The sequence below is a fragment of the Myotis yumanensis genome, unplaced genomic scaffold (genome assembly GCF_028538775.1).
Source record: "Myotis yumanensis isolate MYYU_CA2020_CCGP unplaced genomic scaffold, mMyoYum1.0.hap1 SCAF_12, whole genome shotgun sequence".
NCBI classification, from domain to species: Eukaryota; Metazoa; Chordata; class Mammalia; order Chiroptera; family Vespertilionidae; genus Myotis; species Myotis yumanensis.
Window position 1 is genome coordinate 57,437,740 of NW_027223763.1, and position 20,442 is coordinate 57,458,181.

At 40.0% G+C, this 20,442-nt stretch overlaps 1 protein-coding gene across 8 annotated transcripts in view; it reads right to left on the reverse strand.

The window, feature by feature from the left end:
* BNC2 (basonuclin zinc finger protein 2) overlaps window positions 1-20,442 on the reverse strand; it is a 430,106-nt gene that overhangs the window by 12,720 nt on the left and 396,944 nt on the right. For 4 of the 8 annotated variants that reach the window (XM_070431715.1, XM_070431713.1, XM_070431711.1 and 1 more), the window contains 2 exons: window positions 7,796-9,765; window positions 7,312-7,377 (listed from right to left, as the gene is read on the reverse strand). In XM_070431715.1, the coding sequence (XP_070287816.1) occupies window positions 7,312-7,377; window positions 7,796-9,765 (2,036 nt within the window). The remainder of the gene's footprint in view (window positions 1-7,311; window positions 7,378-7,795; window positions 9,766-20,442) is intronic. The other 4 variants (XM_070431714.1, XM_070431712.1, XM_070431718.1 and 1 more) reach the window with 2 other exon arrangements.

A 20,442-nucleotide genomic window follows, 5' to 3' on the forward strand; every position in this document is an offset into this window, starting at 1 on the left:
CCAATTCCATCTCTGCTGATGAATGGGAGGTAATCTAACTACAGGGTAAACAGCATCTTTACCTACCCTCTTCCCATTGGACTTCCCTTTCCTCTTTCCCCAATTCTCTAACCCACAGAGCACCTCCACTGGCTGCTTCTGCGAACAAGAAGGTCCTCTTGAATGCCCATCACGAGAACATAGTTTTGAAGTGGTTAAACAAGTGAACAATAATTTGCTGGGACAAATACATGAGTTTTTTTTTAATGTGGCTTTTTTATGGTACTGTCATACAACCATTCACCGTTGAAGTTAAGTGTTTTTTTAATACCATTACTGAACTGCTGAAATGGATGCTAATATAGCTTGGAGTGCTAATGTCAAGTCCTGGTAATAAAAAAGACAGACTGCTGAATGAAATAATTTCAAGTAAAAAATAGAACAAAAGTGCTCTCTCTCTTGCTCTCCACTTTTATTGAATTGGGACTGACTGAGCCAATTGCTTTAGAAGTCTGTAAAACACAATTACTAGTGAGCGAACTGACCCACCAGTGCCCCCGCAGTGACAGAGCAGACTAAGAAGGCAGCTGAGTTCGAGCGCTCCCCTCAGCTGGCCATCAGACCGAAGAGGCTTTCTTCTGGAGATCTGTTGTACTCACTGCCCAAATCCGTCTTCTTTTACGGACAAAATCTTGTTATTTCCCATCAATGTGATAACATAACCTCCTATGTTACCTTCCAAGATAAAAATGTCTATTCCAGCAATTAAGGATGATTTGTCTTTTGATATCCTTATTTATGAGGGTGTTCCTGTATAAACACACATATACATTTTGTGGATGTATTCAGATTAGAATGCTAGCATAATTTTTGAATAGCTGGTAATAATTCAGATTGATCTATGCAATAGAAAAATGGAGGCATCACTTACATATGTTCCGTTAGCAACACTTGGCTATTTTTTTTTTTCCTAAGGTAAAGTCAAAATAATTAGAGCAAGCAAGAAAAAGAATTAAAGTAGAAGTGGGTAACATTTTTCCTCCTAGTTAATAAAAGAAGTAATAAACTCCATAAAGTAGTAGAGTTACGATCACTAACACTTCAGGCATAACAGCTTTTTACCAGGAATTTACAACTCCTGTTTTAATTCAAGCAGCTTGCATTAGGACATAAAATGTAGGTATTTTTAAAAGAGTAGCTTTATGTTAAATAACTGAAGAAAAATTGTCCTTTCCTAAAAAGTACTCTTTCTTTCTCTTTCCTTGGCCTGCTTCTCTCTCACACACGCAGGTGCACACATACACACCCCTCTTGTCACTCAAGAATCAAAGTTACTAAATCCCTTTCCTATGACATTTTTTTTGCAAGGGTAGACTCCTTTCATATTCGGCCACATTCATCAATTTGAAGCTTGTGGGAGTCTTACAGCAAAAACATGAAATGATTTCTGAGAAGGATTTTTTTAAAAAAGAAAGAAGAAATGCTGTAGCCCAACCTTCACTATGACATTTCAACAGAGAAGGAAGTCTCCCTTCTTCTTAGCACAACAACTGATCACTTACAGCAAGAGAGAGCTGGCAGAAGCCTTTCACCTATGAGAGAACCATTTTTACCAGGTTTGATACAAGTGAATGTTAATACATGTGTGCAGTCTTATAGCCTGCTTCCTGGTGGGGAGATGGCCTACGTATTTTTAAAAAAGATTATCTGCAAAAATGAGTATCTCAAATGAATAATTATTTGTGAGAAAGATTCACATCAATAAAGACTACCAGAGGTTCAGAGAGATGGTGGTGGACCCAAGAGAGGTAGAAATCAGGGAGACGACCCTTTCACAATGGCCTCAGCGTGGAAAATACCGCCTGTGCATCCTGCATGTGCATCCTGCCCTAAATGCTCTTTTGCCTGAATGTTCAAGATAATGCTCCCAAGAGCAGTAGCTTGTTCCTTTAGAGGGGAGGTAAGAATAAGGGGCATATAGAAGCGTTAAGTTTGTGCAATGGAAGTTATGTAGCCACGAGAGATTTAGTGTAACCCGCATCGATGGAAATCTGTAAAAATCTCTTTGTTGTCATGAAAAGGAAGCAGTCGCCTGCCACTAGGCTTTGCTGTCTATTTGGTAGGCAGCAGTTGGGTGGAAGTGACTGGTGTAGTCCTGGGACTGGAGGAGGGAAAGGTCAGCAGAGGCTTAAATGAGCTTGTCTTTACATCCAGCTGGGCCAGCAGGAGGTCATTAGGAAGATAGGAGGCTCACTTTAGGCTTGACAGAGTCTCTCCCCGTGACACTAGGAGACTGCTTTGCTCCCTGCTCTTCTCCCAGCGTATAAAAGGAACCCCAGAGACAGGAATGACACCGGAGTTTATCTTACTACCAAAGTTTCGCTTGAGGAGGGCACAACCAGCAATTACTCAGAGGGGGATTTATTTTGTTTGTTTGCCTTTGATGGAAGGTAATGGAAATAAGTACAAAAGACCTATTGATCTGTTGGCTCTACTGTGAAACCAAATAGAGTAACGGGGGAAAAAAATCGCTTCCTTAACATTTAGAAGTCAGAGGAACTGCACCACTTCACTTCATGAAAGAATTGTGGAAAAGGAGAATTGCAGTTTGACTGGCAAATGTATAGAACACGAGATAAATGGCTGATACCTTAAAATGTTCTCTTCTTGCATTTGGAGAGGATTAACATACTGTATTCGACAGCTAATTATATTAGGGCAAATATACTAATAGTTATCTTGAATTGGTGCTAAGTGGCTCATTTCTGGGAGGTATTGCCTAGTGGAATCAAGAGTATATATTGAAAATCTTTCCTTAGAAAAGTTCTCTGTAAGTTTCCAAGCAAAGAGAATGATGGGAGAAAAATGGATGTTGCTGCTGAGAAGGTGATAACAGGAGGCAGGTAGCATGTTTTCGCATCTTCACCTCTGTTGTTAATCTATGCAGTGGCTCATCAGAGGTAGCTCATGTTAATTTATTCCTGCACACCTGTACCGGGCTGGAAGTCAGGTAATAAGACAAGCAAAAACTATACATCTCTGCTTTTTAGCTACAGCTACCCAGAGGCCTGTATATGAACAAATGTAGTTCTGGAGACATCAGCAGGTTTTAATAAACCAAATACAGATGTCCTACTCCATGTAAATCAAGAAGTTTACATGTTTAAATCTGGACGGATTTAACCAGCAATCAAAGAGAAGGTTTGCACTTGGTACCAATGGTTGCCTCATATTTATTTATAAATCACCCAAAGCAAATATTATTTTGTTTTTAAATTTATTCATGGAGCAACATCACCTTTCCTACACCTTGAAAATCAAACATATACACTTTACCTTTCTGATAAAACTTAAGACAAACTTTGGCAATTATTGGCCACTATTCTCAGAGGAAGAGAGGTACAAAGATGGTGAAAGTCCTGTTACGATGAAAAACAAAGAGACATATACTTCTTTCTAAGCAAATCACCTAGTTTCTGTATAGAAAGTCTTCCTTTCAGGTGAGGGAGTTTCAAAATTGCCAATCACTAAAGCAGATGTAAACAGATTTTAACATATTAGCAAATGGGAAGAAGAGGACGAGGATATTTGTGTATTTTCTGAATAAAAATCAACTGGCATTAGTAAATGGGCTTCCCTTAAATATAGGCCACTCAGCCCTCCCAGGGATCAAAATTCAAGACAGAGGATGAGAATGCAACCAAAGGCAAATGAGGCCCAGCTAATTCTATGACAGTGTCTTCTAGAAAATTCCTCTTATGGGGACTGTAGGTTCTAGGCCAGTTAGTTATTTTTACTTCTTCTCAGGGAGTATTTCATCTGTATTCTTCAAAACTGAGGGCCAACCTCCTGTTCCCTGACAGAACAGCATCTTAGTAGCAGAAAAATCATGGGATAAACAAGAAGGAAGGAAAGAAAGGAGTTTAGAGACTTTCAGGACTAACACTACATAATATTATCATCTTATGGTATCATAGTTCTTTAGAGAGAAAATAATTTACGTTATTCTAATAGCCACCTACCCACAGAATGAATTGGCTTTTGTGTTTACTAGCTTGCTCTTTGTCCTTAGTGTGGAATGGTGGTCCTCTCTGCTTTTGAATTTTGCAAACTCACACTCATTCACAACAGTGTCAAGAAGGAGGCTTAGAATCCTCAGCCATTGCTAACCTTGTGTGCGCACCACTCTCTCTCCTTCTCTCTTTTTGTTGTCTTTAGACAAAGAACATTCTTGCTTATCAAAAAGCCTTCAACTTGATCTTATAAAATCTAGAAAGAACATAAGCAACGATCTGGAAATCTCTGCTAACTAGCTGCCAAATCTAAAACACAGTATTTAACATCTTTTTACTTTCATCTTACTAACATGCCTATCTAGAGACAAAAATACACCTCCCTCGTGTATAACCTTCTTGGAAGAAGCCCAAGAAGGTGTGTATGCTGCTCTGCTAAGGTGTTCTAAGCCCAAAGACAAGAAGGCTGCTTTCATGAACAGAAGGGAAGGTGTTATTCTGTTAGTTTTATCACAGGCATCCTAGAAACCCTGTAGCCTTGCGTACTTCAGCCCCCAGTCCAAATCCCCTCTAATGCTTTATTTGCACAAGGAAGACGTTGTGCAGTCAAGGGTGGATGAATCGAGACTCTGGGGAGAGGAAAGAAATGGGCCCGAGGACAGCAGGATTAAAGGCAAAGGATGGTTTCTGTTTGGGAAGGTCTTGGCTCAAAGAAAAGAAAAGAAAACTTGTCTTGGCTTCATTGCAGAGGAAAAAGCAGGGGCCCAAAATTCCTGGGGTTCTCGTGACTAACACAGGAAAAGTGAAGAGAAGGGGAAGGTAAGTCTAAGCGGATAGATCAGAAATGTGATTCAAGAGGATTTGTGAATAAGATTAAATTACAGGTCAATATTAGCTGGCAAAATGGTGATAAAAGGCTGAATGAAACAGGGATACAGTTATGTTCCAGTGCAATCTGCTGAGATGCAGGAGAAGGCTGGTATCCAAAAGGCCTCACTGTTTCCAGATATTTGGTAGTAAATATACTTGCATTGTATATTATTTCAAGTCATAGACTCAACAGGGATGAACACATTTCTTCTTAGCCAAAAAAAGTCAAAATTAAAGTATCACAATTTTTTTAAGCTTTTAGTGAGGGATTACAATATTTGAATATTCTTAAAAAGCAAATTTTCAAGTGAGAATCAAATTACTTTCTTTGTACAGTATTTTTTTCAATTTTCTTCACTGATCATGTGTGACAATATCCGGAATTTAAAAGATTAGGTGTGATGGGATATTTCAGCCAAATAAAATGTACCCCCTGTCTTGTGAGGCTTCCCTATATGACTAAACACACCTGGAGAATATCAGTACTGTTTTCCCACCTAGAATATACTAGTTATCCTAGACACTGGCCTATCCTATATAATCAAAGACTAATATACAAATCGACCGAATGGCAGAACAACCGGTCGCTATGATGTGCACTGACCACCAGTGGGCAGACACTCAATGCAGGAGCTGCCCTCTGGTGGTCAGTGTGCTCCCACAGGGGAGCGCTGCTCAGCCAGAAGCCAGGCTCACAGCTGGCAAGTGCAGTGGTGGTGGCTGGACACTCTCCTGCCTCCGTGGCAGCACTAAGGATGTCCAACTGCCGGCTTAGGTCTGCTCCCCAGAGAGTGGGCCTAAGCCAGCAGCCATACATCCCCCACGGCTCCTGGACTGCTAGAGGGTGCAGGACAGGCTGAGGGGCACCTCCACAAGTGCATGAATTTCATGCACCAGGCCTCTAGTGTTTCCATAAGCCTGGTCACTTGGCAAGCTCCCAATCCTTAGAATAAAAATGGAGACCAAAACATTCCCCTATCAATAAATGCTTTTTCCTCAGACAAACCACCTTTTCAACAGTACCTCCTTATACATTAGGACATAAAAAACACAGTGACATAAAGGAAAGCACCAAGCTTTGGGTGTTGTAGCCTTTTGGACCCAGAGTCATTTTATTCCAGCGTTATGACTTGCAATATTTTCAGCAAGCAAACTGACACAGTGATAGGAATTCATGCAAATAGGCTTAAATTTTGGCTTGTCTTCAAACACTCCATTTCCATAAATATTTTATGCAGGTTTTCATGAGTCTTTTATTTTTGTTAAAAAAAAAGAATCCAATGCATTAACCTCATTATCACTAGTGCACTATTTCAAATTTAAAAGAATGAACATTACTCACAAACTTGGGGAGGAAGAGGTTGGGTACAGTATTATATTTTATTATTTAAAGTACTATAGCTATCTTATCTACCATATTCTGGGACTGTCTACAATACCCTGGAACTGAAAAGAATTTTGTGATCATAAACCATTTTTTACAGAACAAGGTAAAAAGGAGTGGGGGGTAGGGGACTAGGGAGGGGAAAGCTTTAAGAAGATAGATTTCTCTTCAAAGCATGTTTTGAGTTGTAGAAAGTAAGCCACATTTTCTCAGAAATTTTGCTTTTCATGAATTGGACCCCTTAAGCTGTACTTCAGTACAATAAAACTATTTTAACTTTTATTTTTAAAAAGACTAATCTTTAAAATATGAAGACAAAACAGAGTATTCCAGAAGCAGGTCACTACTTTTCAGTGGTACTTCCATTATGTTACATTGTCAAAGAATTCTACCTAATTGATAAGCACTAGAATTTGGGTGGTGGCTATTTGCAAACTTACTAGTTAATTTTGTTTCTTCCACATCTATTGACTTTTAGCATGTAATAAAATTTTCTCTAAAAATATTTTTAAAAGATAATGTAAAACCAAAAAAAAACCAAACCACATCCAATATAATAGGGAGAATTAACTGGTGTGTCACTGGTTGGGCTGGTGTATTATGTAAATGATCTGCTCACAAGCTTATCTCCCCGAGGGCAGGGTAACTGCGGTTCCCCACCACTGACCACCTTGACACATTCCATTTATATTACATTTTCTTTAGGGCTGAAAAAGAACATTGTAGGTTTAGGACCAGCTGCTTCTGTTTAAGCCCAACTGTTTCAGAGCTGCAGCTACATAGCTAAGGTGTGATGTCATCTGAAGGCTGGACATAATATATTCTAACTGCTCCTAAAAGTATATGCATGCCTCCCCTTCTGTGTGCATAATTCCCATGATAGACTGTGTTTTAGAGATGTGCTCAAATACATTGTGAAGCTAACATAAAGAAACCCGTATCACCACACCATTTCCCCATATGAACAATTACTTTGGTCCCATTTTCTTCTGATATTTTTGTGACTCAAAGAATTCAAGGACACACTAAATACTCATGTAAGAATGATAACATTTCTGGTTATACCTACGGAGATGCAGGCTGTCTCGATGTCCTGGACCTATGGTTCTTTCCATCCGTAAATTTCTGTTTCTATATTGGATAAATATGTGTGTATGAAGATAATATATTGATTTAATTTAAAAAGCCACAAGGCAAAGCAGAAATATTTATAACAGAAGCTGAGGCTTCTAAGTGAAGGTTCATGGGGAAGCAGGGAACTGTGTACACAGTTAACTGATTCACACACCTAGATGCATGGAAAAACATACACACACACATAACACAGAGCACAGAGAAAAATGGCGTGCATTACTGGGTAAGATGGCATATGATTCTGCATGCTTAATCATAACAAGCACCAACTGCAACAATCCTTCATGAGCATGGCAGCTTGGTTATCGTGTGGTCACTGTGGACAATCTCTATAGTGCATCAAAACATCTAAGTTGGATTTTTTAATGACAGGCCCCCTCCCCCCAGCAGGAGCAGCCAATGGAGATTTACTGACCTGTCTCTGCTCCGGCGAGAGGGGAAGGCAGCGTTGCAGCCAGCCACCGTGCAGACATGCATCTCTTTTAAGTGAACGTTCCTGTAGTGAAGCTTCACGCTGTAGGAGCTTTTGAAACTCTTCTTGCACACGTAACAGATTTTGGGGTCTGGGCTGGAACACAGGTCACCTTCTGGGGAGAACTTCTGAGGGCTGCCGTAATTCAGAGAGGAGGCAAAACTTTCGTGCAGGGCCGCCATGCTGGCTCCCCCACCATTGTATAGTCCGTACTGGCTCATGTAAAACATGTCATAAGTGGGATCTGCAAATTCTTCCTTCACCTTGATGATGTCCTGGTGAGAGGGCTCACTGTGGTTCTCGTCGGGCCTCTCACTGCTCATCAGGACCTTTTCGCTCACTTCGCTGTGCATGTGCTCATCCCCTTCCATGGATTCCTCACCTAGTTTGGGCTCTGAAGACTCGGACTCGTTCTCATAGTCCCGCTCAGGTTCCTGGTCCTCAGAAGTCATGCTGTCAGCCCTTCTTATTTCAGTCCTTGAAATGCACCGGGACCTGCTGTGCTTAGAAAAGTCCTGCACAGACATGCCTGGACTCATCTCCTCTTGGGAGTGGCAATGATTGTCATGGCTCACGTCATTGACCACAGCTCCGGGGTCATTGGGGTCATCGTCTTCATCGTCAAACTCATCGGCGGTATCGATGATTTCCTTCTCGATCTTCACAGGCATGCTGGACTTCCTGGGCTTCTTCTTGGGGGCCAGGTCGGCACTGGGCTCATGAGTGGCCATCATCACTACTGGCGCTGCTGGCTCAGAGGGTGGCACGGGGTGCTGCTCTATGGTACCACTGGTTGGAATGAGGGGACTGGTCGGGAGGGACGTGGGAGGGCTCACCATTTCTCCTGGAGTGAGTAAACTTCTATAAAATGGAGGAACTGGTTGGACAGTCTTTAGCCCGGAAAACACCAGCTGGCTGGGGAGAGGGTTCTGTAAGACGGGGTCTAGTGGGGGAGTGGTAAAACCCATCGGGGGCCGGCCGGGGCTGGTGAGTGTGAGATTTGATTTTGTACTTGCTATGACTGGGGTGGCAGCTCCTGATGTGGCCCGGATTAAATCTTTGTCTCGGTTATTCCTTAGCATAGGCATGTGGAGGCGAGGGTTAGGGTTTGCACTGTGACGATTGCGGCTTCGGAGGGAGCTAAAGACCATGTTGCAACCTTCAATGGTGCATCGATGTTTGATCTTCAGGTGAACAGCATTATAATGAATTTTGAGAGTACCTTTATCATAGAATGTCTTCCCACATGCGTTACAGAACACTCTTCCTTTCCTAGAGGCTGACCCCATCCTTCTCATCCGGTGGATCCGGAATGAGCTTTTTGGGTGTTCCGTTTTGGTCAGATCACTGACTGGGGCAGAATTCTGAATGGGGGACACGCAGGTTGGCTCGGTTTTGGGCTCCACGTTAGTAATGCTGGTCAGGGCGTTTCTATTGGGAGTCTGATCGTTCTTATAAGGTGTGGGAGATACTTCAGACTCGCTGCTCTCATTATACTCATTCTGAGTTGAAAGGCTGGGTTCCCGCAGCCTCAGTCCTGGTTGCTCTAACAGGAGCCCGTTTGGAGGCAATCCTAGCAGTGGGGCCGAGACTGGGTTTATGTACTGGAATGGAAGCAGAAATGCAAGGCTGTTGGGGATGTTTTCGAAGTGATGAATGCTGGAAGGGTTGCTGTTCTCTAGGTGAGCAAGGAGGCTGGGACTCCTGGTGCGATTATTGCTCTCAATGAAAGTCCTAATGTCTGAGTCTGTCTTTGAAGACGGAACGGCCACAGCCTGCCCTTCTTTCTCCTGAATTGCCATCAGCTCTACAATGGATTTGGTTTCTCCAAACCGCAGAAACTGCTGAAGGGTGATGATTTCCTCTTCTCGAGACATGATGGCCCAGCGGTCCAGCACCTTGCCGGCAGCATCCTAGAGGCCACATCAAAGAAACAACAAAGACAAACACAGAAACTTATTGATTGTGTATAACTATTCAATGGAACCGAAGGTGCTCTGTCTGCTCATGGAACACCAAGAGCAGAAAACAACATGCAGACACTGTTAATAAAAGTCAACCCACCAAGCAAACTTTTCTGCCATGCAAATGTAGTCATTAGAGTCACAGTTAGAGAAACAGATTGATTTTAACAATGTCAAAACAAACAAAATGTAGGCCACTGGGGCTCTGTGATCTAAAACACCTTCACTACTGCTATTTTAACAATAATGGTCTCTATACTATGCAAATATTTAGCATACATTAGTAAAAGACATGAACTCTTGCTGTGCAGCCCAGTAAAAAAGCAAAAATATGGTACCTTAATCCTTATTAAATCATGACACTGTAGGAAGAAATTAAATACATTTTGTGAATTTTATTTCTTCAACACACGCAGACATGACACTGGATTCAACATTGAAAATTCCTTTAAATAGGAGCTATTATGTGAATTTCTAAATAAAAAAGATGAATAAAGTGACATTACCTCCTACACCCCCATTACTAAGCCATATATATTTTTATTTTTTTAAATGCCTGTATTCTAGTGCCATTTACTAGTGGGCAATTTCATAAGGTAGAGTAAGAAAAAACAGTAACTGTACTTGTCCAGAAAATTGATTGCAATCCTATGATTCAAAGTTTGAGTTAGAATTAAAGTATTTGATTTTTATGCTCCTGTTATAAATGACAGTTACAGATATTTAGAAAGTAAACCTGTGATGGATTTAGATAGAATAAATGTGTAAAAATGTTGTCTCTTAACATCCTCCTCTGATAGCAAAGGGAGTCCACGGAGAATACACATCAGTAATCACCAGACTATGTGTTGTTAAATATACATTAAAAAGCATTTCACACTTTCATTTTTGCTAGTAACTATGAGATTTGCCTGGAGGTAGGACTTACAAATCCTGCAATGTAATGTCAGGCAATCCATTTCAGCATGGATTGAGAGAAATCTACTCAAACACTTAAATAATGACTCCATCACTTTCTAGGGCACAGCTTCTTTCCACCAGGACGGGGCGCTTTGCAACCTTTTCTGAATGACATTTACTCCCACCTTAACCATCAATTAAGAAAGCAACAACAAAAAGATACTTATTAATTGCAAAGAGAAAAATCCCTAGTTTATAATGGAGAAACCTAACAGACACCACCTTAACTAAGTGATCAAAGCTAACATTACCAGTGATGCATGTCATCACGTACCTTCCGCTATATTCACTGAGAAGCACACATCATTTCTTTTGTGGTTTTCTTGTCAAAAATTTATAACCTCAATTGAATCATGAGAAAACACCAGATGAACCAAAATTAAAGAGCACTCTACACAACAGTGGCTAGTACTCTTCCAAGTGTAAAGTTTGGAAAGACTTTTTTAAAGACAAAGAAAGAAATACAATGTGAAATCTGAGACCAGAAAAAGGACATTAGTGGGAGAACTAGAAAGCTTGAATAGAGTCTCTAGATGAGTTAATAGTATGGTATCAATCCTAAATTCTTCGTTTCAACAATTTTACTATGCTTATGTTAGATATTAGATTAGGGGAAGCAGGATAAAGGGAATTGTACTACTTTTACAATAGAAAATTTTCTTTCATAGGCAGTTCTACTCAGCCTTGCGATATAAAATTCTCTCTGGACCACAATCATATGGTTTGAATCATGATAACCAGTTTGATTATAAGGAGAAATTTGTCATTTATTTAAGTTACTTAAAAAAGAAGCTCTGATAATTATAGGCTATTCCTTATAAGGCTGACTCCTAGCATTCTATTATTTTACATAAAGTGTATGGGTAGGTATGTCCCCCTGGGTGTCCATTCTTATGAATTTTCAAACACAGATGTCCCTCTGTCATTCTGTAGATAAAACCAGCCTTCAGATCAAATGCTCTCATGCAGCTGTCTTCTCAGAACAGTCAATATAATAATGTGGGGACATGGTGATCTGGATGATCCCAGAGTCCTGAATTACACTTTTTTTTTTAAAGTGTCATTCGTAGAAATTAGTCTACCTTAGACTGGTCTTCTTGGGGGCAGGGGAAAAGGGTAAGGAAGGAAGAGGGTTTGTGTTGTAGAAATTTTAAATTGTGATTTTTGTATAGATTATCTCATTCGAACCTCACAACAGCTTCCAGAGCTCAGTGAATGTTTAACGGATGAGAAACAAGAGGTGAAGAAGGGTGAGATGGCTTGTTAAGGTTGCCAAGATGCTGACTTGGGGTCCAGGATGTGCACGCAGAAATTCTGACTCCCAGCTCCCTGCGCACAGTGACTGTTGCTCCGTGACGCCACTTCCCAGGGGAGCGCACTGAGTTTGTGATGAGAAGGTGTAGAGCTTCTCCTGAACAGCGCTGGTCTCCAGGGCACAGTAATGCCCTCTTCTACACCGTTTGTTCTTTCCCATCAAATCCACTCCCTTGACTGTTCTTTTATCGGAGCCTTTCACGATGGGTTGTTTCTCAGGCTGAAACCCACCCTGAGCAGCGTACAGTCATTTCTTCCTCAGGTTCTTCCCAGGAAGCCTGCACTCAAATCTGCATGTCGATAATGTACTTATACAGCTGCCAGCCGCTGGTATTAACACTGGCCTTAGAAACCATAGCAACTGATCAAACCCACCTGAGGCATCTCCTGTTGTCTCCCTCCTGTCTCCCCTCACCCAGCATGCCCAGCAGTCCCATTTGGTCTCTCTGTTCTCCTGGCCTGCCAGGATGCCTGCTGCTATTGCTGAAACTGCTGCCTTTCAGTGTCTCTTCTAGTCCAGAGTCGCTGTCTCTGCTAAACTACTTACTTCTGGTGGCAGAGTTCCAGGTAAAGCAAGATGCAGAATTTTGTTGGTAGCCTGAGTGATAAAAGAGAGGCTTCATTTACAGAGGCAAGAGAAGCAAGCAATCTATACTGACACAAAGGTCCACACGACATCATTGTAAACAAATGTGCTTGGGAACAGGGCAAATATCTACATTAAACACTCAAACGGGAGCCCCCCTGAGAGGGCACTGCCTGAATCCGGGCTAGATGACATGCCGCTGAAGTTCTTTCCAAAGAAGCTACCGTTCATAGTTGACCAAGATTAGCTAATGCTATCATGTTCCTGAGAGGTGGAACTGCAGCAAGAAGTAAAGTTGAGTTTCTTAGCAGCATGATGGGTCTGCAAGAGCTATGCTAGGAGTGGCTACCAGTGTTAGCGTGTCCTTGGATAAACTGGTTGAAGGGAGATAGAAATCATCAAAGGGAAAAGAAGGAAGCCCTGGTTCTTTTTTCTGTTTGTGACAGAAATAAGCATGGTCTGGTGCAATGGTGCTCCAACAGTGGCTTAAGACTTCTCAGGTAAGGCCAGAATTTCCATGAGTGGTCATATGCTATTCAGCAAGGACCCATGTCGGTCTGAAGCCCCCTGCACCCCCTTTTGTAAAGCAGCCTGCAAATAATTGAGATTAACCATTTGGAATCCTTTAGGACATTTTGATACTGCTGCAACATCTAAGGCCATGATTTTTTAAATAACTTATTTCTATTTTATTTAACTCAGGACTGATTAGGGAGAAACTGACGCTTCCGCACAGATAGTTTAAGAAGTACCGATGTAAAACCTAGGCCCTCTTGCCATGTCAAACTCTACCAGAGTGAATAAGGGCTATACAAAGAATTAGGTATTATCACCGAATAAATAAATGTTAATAAAACAAAAATTCAGTCTGGTAAGCCAGTCTAAATATCCTGACTGCTGACCACCCCATACTGGGACACTGCTCTTGGGCATGAATAATAAATCACGTAAGTGTATACCTGGACACTTGTCTTTCTCATTCAAGTTTGCAGTCGGTGAGTCAATACCTTTGGGCTTCCCCATTGGTAAACAGAGTTGAGTGACCTTTAACCCTTTACATGGGGAATTGTTATTTACAAAATGAGGATAATAAGATTTACCCTGTTAAGTGAAATGGAAGGTATTATTATTATAAATATTGATTTCCTGCTAAAATAACTGGGTATACTACTAATTAAAAGAGGAGTAACACCAAATAATCCAGACTTATAAACCTGTCTTACTGGGTTCAGAAAAAGTATAAAACACTTAAAATATTTACTTCTAAGCATTTTACATGAAAAGACTTCCTTTTTTGTATTTCATCAGAACCCGTGATTATTGCTAGGTGCACACCTGGCACCCAGTTCTATATGGCTCTGCAGAGTGATTTTTAAAAGTCTTTTTTTGGAGTAGGATCAACTGCCATGGTTTGAATGGTTTTATTTGAGCCTTTTCTTCACATCAAAGCATCTTACATAACTTGTAGTTTTAAAATCAAAGTAAAGTAAGGCTGATTTTTATTTGGGAGAGAGGGATAGGGAAGGAAAGGATGCAAAGGCATGGAAGAAAGATCAGATAAGAAGTTTTGGGATAACTAGACTGTTAGGAGACCTCAAGCCCAGAGACTCCTCAGTCCAAGAAGGATTCCATCTGTGTTGATGGCAGGCTGCTACCGCATCACAGTGCGGAGGAAAAACAATACCTTTTTTTCTGTCCATGCATGGAAATGAGGGAGGAGCACTGAACACAGCAGAGATCTAGGGCCAATTTGCCCTAGCAGTATTCAAATTATCAAGTAGATAATTTGATTCTAAAAGACAGATGCAGAATAATTTAATTTTCTGTTCTAGTACATGAACTTCTTGTCAGTCAAATTTAAGGCATAATTTAAAGGAAAATCCTAAAATGACTAGCCGAAACAAAAAAAAAATTTTTTCTCCTTTGATATAATTTTAAATCTTTTAATTAAATGACATTGAGCTATAGGGATTGCTAACAACTTAGAACAAAAGCAGAGGTTTATGAGGCATCCTTTTTTATTTCATGTCTTTGCACAGTGTGTTATCTTCAGAAATTATTCTATCATACATAACCTTATATTGGCAACTTATGTTCATAACCAGTTTCCTGTTGGAATTTTCTACTCTTTCTCCTTCAGGATTAATTCAAATATCAAGGCAAGAAGAATGGAGTTTAGTGGAAGGTGTAGAAATTACAGAGTTTCAAACTTGGTATGCTATCAGGTAAAATTTAACAGTGATTGCCGAATTGAAAATTGATGAAACAGTGCTAGGCGAGACCTTGAATGTCAAGTTTTTTTTTTTTTAATGTTTAAGTCTTAAGGTTGAACAAATAGTTTTGAGACCTACAGGATGGAATACTATTGGGCAATAAAAGGACTAGACTACTGGTAACCAGTACAGCATGGGTGACTCTCAAAAGCATTACGCTAACGATGAAAGAAGACAGACCCCAAAAGATTCTATCATCCCAATCACATAAAATCCCGGAGAAGTTAACTGAAAGGAGACGAGTGGTTGCTAGGGGCAGAGGGCAAGGGAAAGGAACTGATTGCAAAAGAACATCAGGGAACTTTTGGGGGCGATGGAAATGTTCTGTATCATGATTGTGTTGATGTTTTTCATATATGTGCTGTGCACTTCAAATTGGCAGATTTAATTGTGAATAAAGTATTCCTCAATGAAGATGACGCAAAACACTAAATCGTGCAAATTGCATGAAATCTCACACTCATAACTCAACATCCACAACTTGCCCTATTTATAGGCCATCTCACCTCTCACTCCCCACATTCTACTGTGTCCAGAATAACACACACACACGTCCCCCATCCTCTTCTATCTGTAGTGTGCACAACAATCCATCGTGACACGGGGAGTAAACATGATCATTTCTATCTTCTATTATCTAAAAACATAAACCTTGGCGAATATTTTATATATGTGTACTTACAGTATTATATTCCTAATTTAGGACCAGTTTTACATTTATTGGGGCCCAAGCTCATATATTTTTACTAAAGGGATGTGTAATAAAAAAAAAGTTGGGGGATTGCTTCTCTACAGAGCTAATACTGATATTTAGCAGGCACATACTATATGCATACACGTTTGCTAACACTTTGGGAGAAGCTGATGAGGAGCAGTCAGTTAATTCACCTAACTTGCCTCCAACCTGCATTTGTTTTGGCCTCATTGTTAGGTGGACATATGCCAGGATATGACCCAGAAATTAGGAAATATATCATCTAACTGTTTGGTCACCTGAGGAGCAAGTGATAGGCTCAGACCATTCACGAATGGGGGCATTCCATCAATTTAGCAGAGGGGGTTGGCAAGTGGAGCGCTCAGGAGTTAGACTTGGCTCTGAGAACTGAAAGTAGCAGGGGTTCGAGAGAAATACTCTGTGGGAGAAAAGCCTTTGAACACTACACACAGTTTTAAAGAAGAAACTTATAGAAGCCATAAAACTTTTAGTCGTCTCCTGTCCCACTCTCCCAATAGCTACCTAGTTTAAAACTCAGATGGGCCCATATGTAACAAGCGGATACTTCAGCTTTAAAGTGCTTTTCTAAAGTCAGGTCACTTTTTAAACTGTTCCCTTAGCCAACAATTTTAACGGGTGTGGGTGCTCTCCACTCACATCAGGCAATTATTTTTTTGCTTTTTTGTTAGATTATGTTTATCTCAAATTCATATGACTTGGCAATCTTAAGTGTGCATGGATCAAAGTTTGCGTGTATGTGTGTAAGCAGGCAAAAAAGGGAGATGAATAAAAATGGTAAAACAAAAAAAGTTCTTATGGAAAATAATAAATTCTGGGAAGTATTTAGGGAAATTTTTAAAGCAATGTTGTGATAATTTCTGAGAAACACTTAAAATTATGTGGGGAAAGAACTTGGCATGCTAACTTGTTTTAGCAAATTTACATTTAAACACATATTTCTTGCAGGGCCCTGAACTAGAAAGATGTACCACTAGCATACACAATGTACATCAGAGCAGTTTGGTTGTATAAGTAAACACAGTTATTCCATTCTCTATCCACACAGACAGAGCTCTGTAAGTGTGCTTTTCCAGTGTTTCCAGCTAATGTTTCTAGGAGGCCAGCTGAAAGAGCTGCAATATCTGGAGGCAGAATAAAGTATACTCATTTATATCATGAGTGCACCAAATGGTTCAAATTAGACTTGATTAAAAAAAAAAGATCAACATTTCCTTTTTGTAAGGAGAACCCTACTCAATTTCCATGATTTGGAAATTAGTATCTTGCAGAATTTCTCAAGAGCATCCCTTTACCTTCAACCACTCGTATCCTTGCTTCTTCCTTCCCATTCTAGGGCAGAGGCGTCTGTCCCATGAGAAATAATTGCCAGGGTGTTGCATAGACAGAAAAAAAACCCTCCCTATAAAAACCAAGACTGGACTTTATTTGGTAACATTTATCCATGTGAACAGCCCTTCTGGAGAACAAACATGCTTTCCTTGTCAACCCAAGACTGGCATCAGGCAATCAGCATGCGGACATCAGGGCTACGAGTGTAAATAGGTGTGCTGTGATTACAGGAGCTGATGCCAAACTCAAAATGTCCAAATGATAAAGAACTGTATTTGAATTATCTTTCCAATTCCTCCTTTTTCCCCACAAGGAGAAATGAAGCTACAGGAATAGTCACCATTGGTCACAACGTGAAAGCTCTTAGAAAACTTTGTGTGAAAGAATTTTGTCACAATGAAAATCTTATTAATCCTTGTTAGCTGACATGCTAATAGAGAAGTCTTCTCTCTATAAATACTGTTTGTACATGAAGACTGACTCTAAAAGAGTTCCTTATCATAATACATGTTCATGTACACGAACATGCACATGTACACAGACTACCATTCTTCACTCACTCTTGCTGTACATGAACCTCATTTTAAACCCGATTTATTATAACATTCAGAATGTTCAACCATGGAGAATGGTGGTATAATGAGGTAAGGCATATCAAATTACTTGAAAAAAAAAGTACAAAGTTAAAGAATGCCTCTCTTTGGATGAAACTTTAAGTCTGAGGATCGTGGCACCTGACTAACATAGGCAGCAGTGGAAAAAAGCAACAGGGTAATTCTATGTGACTTTTAGGTACCTGCTTTGATTTGTTTTTCAATATATAAATTTCTACCATTGCTTTTTCTAATCCACATTTGAGAATATGTTCACAGAGCAAAAGATGGTAATTTTTAAAGAAATTAATGAAGTGAACAATATACCCTCCCAACATGATCACCTGTCTAATCAAAATGCCAGGGCACAGGTTTTAAATGGTTCTTGTGATTCTTAAAAAACATATTGTTTGACTTTTAATATAAAAAATTCACTTTGTTATACAGTGTTCTTGGTTACGGACCAGATAAGAACATATAATTCGGGGGACTATCCCTTTTTTCCTCTGTAACGGTCTGTACAGCGTTTTTGCTTTAAAAACTGTGATTGTGATAGATCACTCTGGGTTTACAGCATATTTAATCACAGAAGCTCCAGCTAAGCTCTATTAAAGGCCTGTCAGGATTTCTTCTCTGTGCCCAGGAATTTTAGCTTGTCTAGCTTAAAACCAGCCATACACATTTCCTGTATGGACATTTGTTTGCAAATAAATAAAGCAGGTGCCTTGCTTTGCCACATAAAAAGGAATTTCTGAGGAGTAAATTACTTTCTTCAATGTCTAGAATTTCACTTCAAAGATTCAAATGTATTTTTCAAATTACCTAGCTCCATCCTAAATCAAACCTGAGAAACTTTGAAAGGTCTGATACATTTTAATATTTAATGACAGTACCTTAGGTATCATTTAACTTTCCAAATAGAAAATCTTAAATCCAGTGGATATTCCTAGCATACTAACCTTTAATATAAAATTATCTGTAGTCTTTAACTTAAGCATAAAATATCTAACTCGGTACCTATAGGCTAACATATAATTTGCATATTAAAGTTCCAAATTTTGATTATGCTTAATATAACTTGCACATATTCCCCTTAAAGGAAAATAAAGAACATGAGTGAATGACACCTTATTTCTAGTCTTGGTTTTGTTAACTAACCATCATCTGTGTGACTGCTAAGTCACCGATACTAGCTTTGGCTTTCTCATGGGTGAAGAAAAGAGCCTCGCTAATAAACATTCTAAGCCTTACTAAACCAAAATTCCATTAAGCTGACTAAAATCCCATTGTTCGACTATCAAAGCCTAGAATCTGGATGCACAAATAATTTTAATTAAAAAATTTTAAACTTTAGACTAATATTTTTCATTTTAACCATCTTGCATAACCAACTTTCTTCAGAATATATGTATTTATGAGAGACATTAGGCCTTTATGGGAGAACTGCTGTATTATAGTATATTCTGGATGCTTCTCTTGACATGTCTGTCTGGGGCTGCTTATCAGCGACAGGATTAGATGTCCTAATTCTTCTGGATTAATTTTTACTCCTGGCCAATTCAGCAACCAGCTCAGTAAATACTGTTGCTTACAAACAAGGGAAAGTGCTCAAGAAAGTCCCCAAGAGGCCTTGGAACCCCCTGGAATCACACCAGTAGAGTGTGTGAACATTCTGCAACTTGAGGCTAAACTATTTCAAAATAAATGCTCTACCTCCATAAACTATCTATATAAATAAGTATCTGTAGTGCTCCAGCAGTCTTTGCAGTTCCCCCCAAGTAGCAGCATTTGTATATAAGACCTCCTTCTCAATTAAGCCCTTTAAACAGACACCAGTTATTCACTTGGAGATGATCATGGCTGGGATGTCAGAGGGTAAATCATTTTATGGCTCAGGACAGCAAAGGCGCAGTGTGAAATCCTCAGAGAAAACACTAGAAACGGGAGGAGAGAGAAGGATGGTCCCTGCAAGTGGTCTTGTTTTCTTCTACACTCAGACATAAAGATAAGCCCGAGTCCTAGGACACTTATAAATCTGCTTGCTTTGCAATAAACACAGAGCTCACCAGAGCCCTTTCTGACATGTTTGCTTTGAGGTCTACATTTTCTAGTTTACCTCTCTGTCCATAACCAAAGTTCTGCTGCCGAGTTTGAAGATAGCCTGTGTATATCTGGGGGTCTCTGCTGAAGCTTTACATTTCTAAACATAAATGCCAGAGACCCTCTATAAAGTCTGATAAACAGCAAAAATGAGTGCAATTTTTTCCCCTAATGGAAGTGATTTTACACATCAAGTAAGGGCTGAAACCGTGGAATACATTCAGGGCCACAACTTCCAACTGTTGGAAGTTTTTATCTGTGCGGCCGAGATCCTCCATTCTGGCATGTTACCAGAGCTTCCAAAGTTTGAATGGAAGATTCTGCTTCACGTATTAAACCACCAATTACTTCACAACTGAAGCTGATTGAACAACCCTAAGGAACTTTAACATATTCATTAACATATGAGGGAGCAGGGGTAGGAAGGGACTGAACACCCACTAAGCAGTATCCCATAAAACAGCAAGGATTGAGTATTCCATAAAACACACTGAGGACTGAGTATGTGATTGAACAGAAAGATGTATTGGGAAATTTAACTTTGTTCTTCTCCGGGTATAAGAACGGCCGTACCACACAAAGATTAATTTCCTGCTTTAGCATTCATCAGGGAACAACACATTATTACTTGTAACACATACACAAGGCTGTTGATGGATATACTTTCCTTTGATTGCTCAGATTAAATGTGTTCCTAGCAAAGGCGCCTGCACACACACACACACGGACAATTAT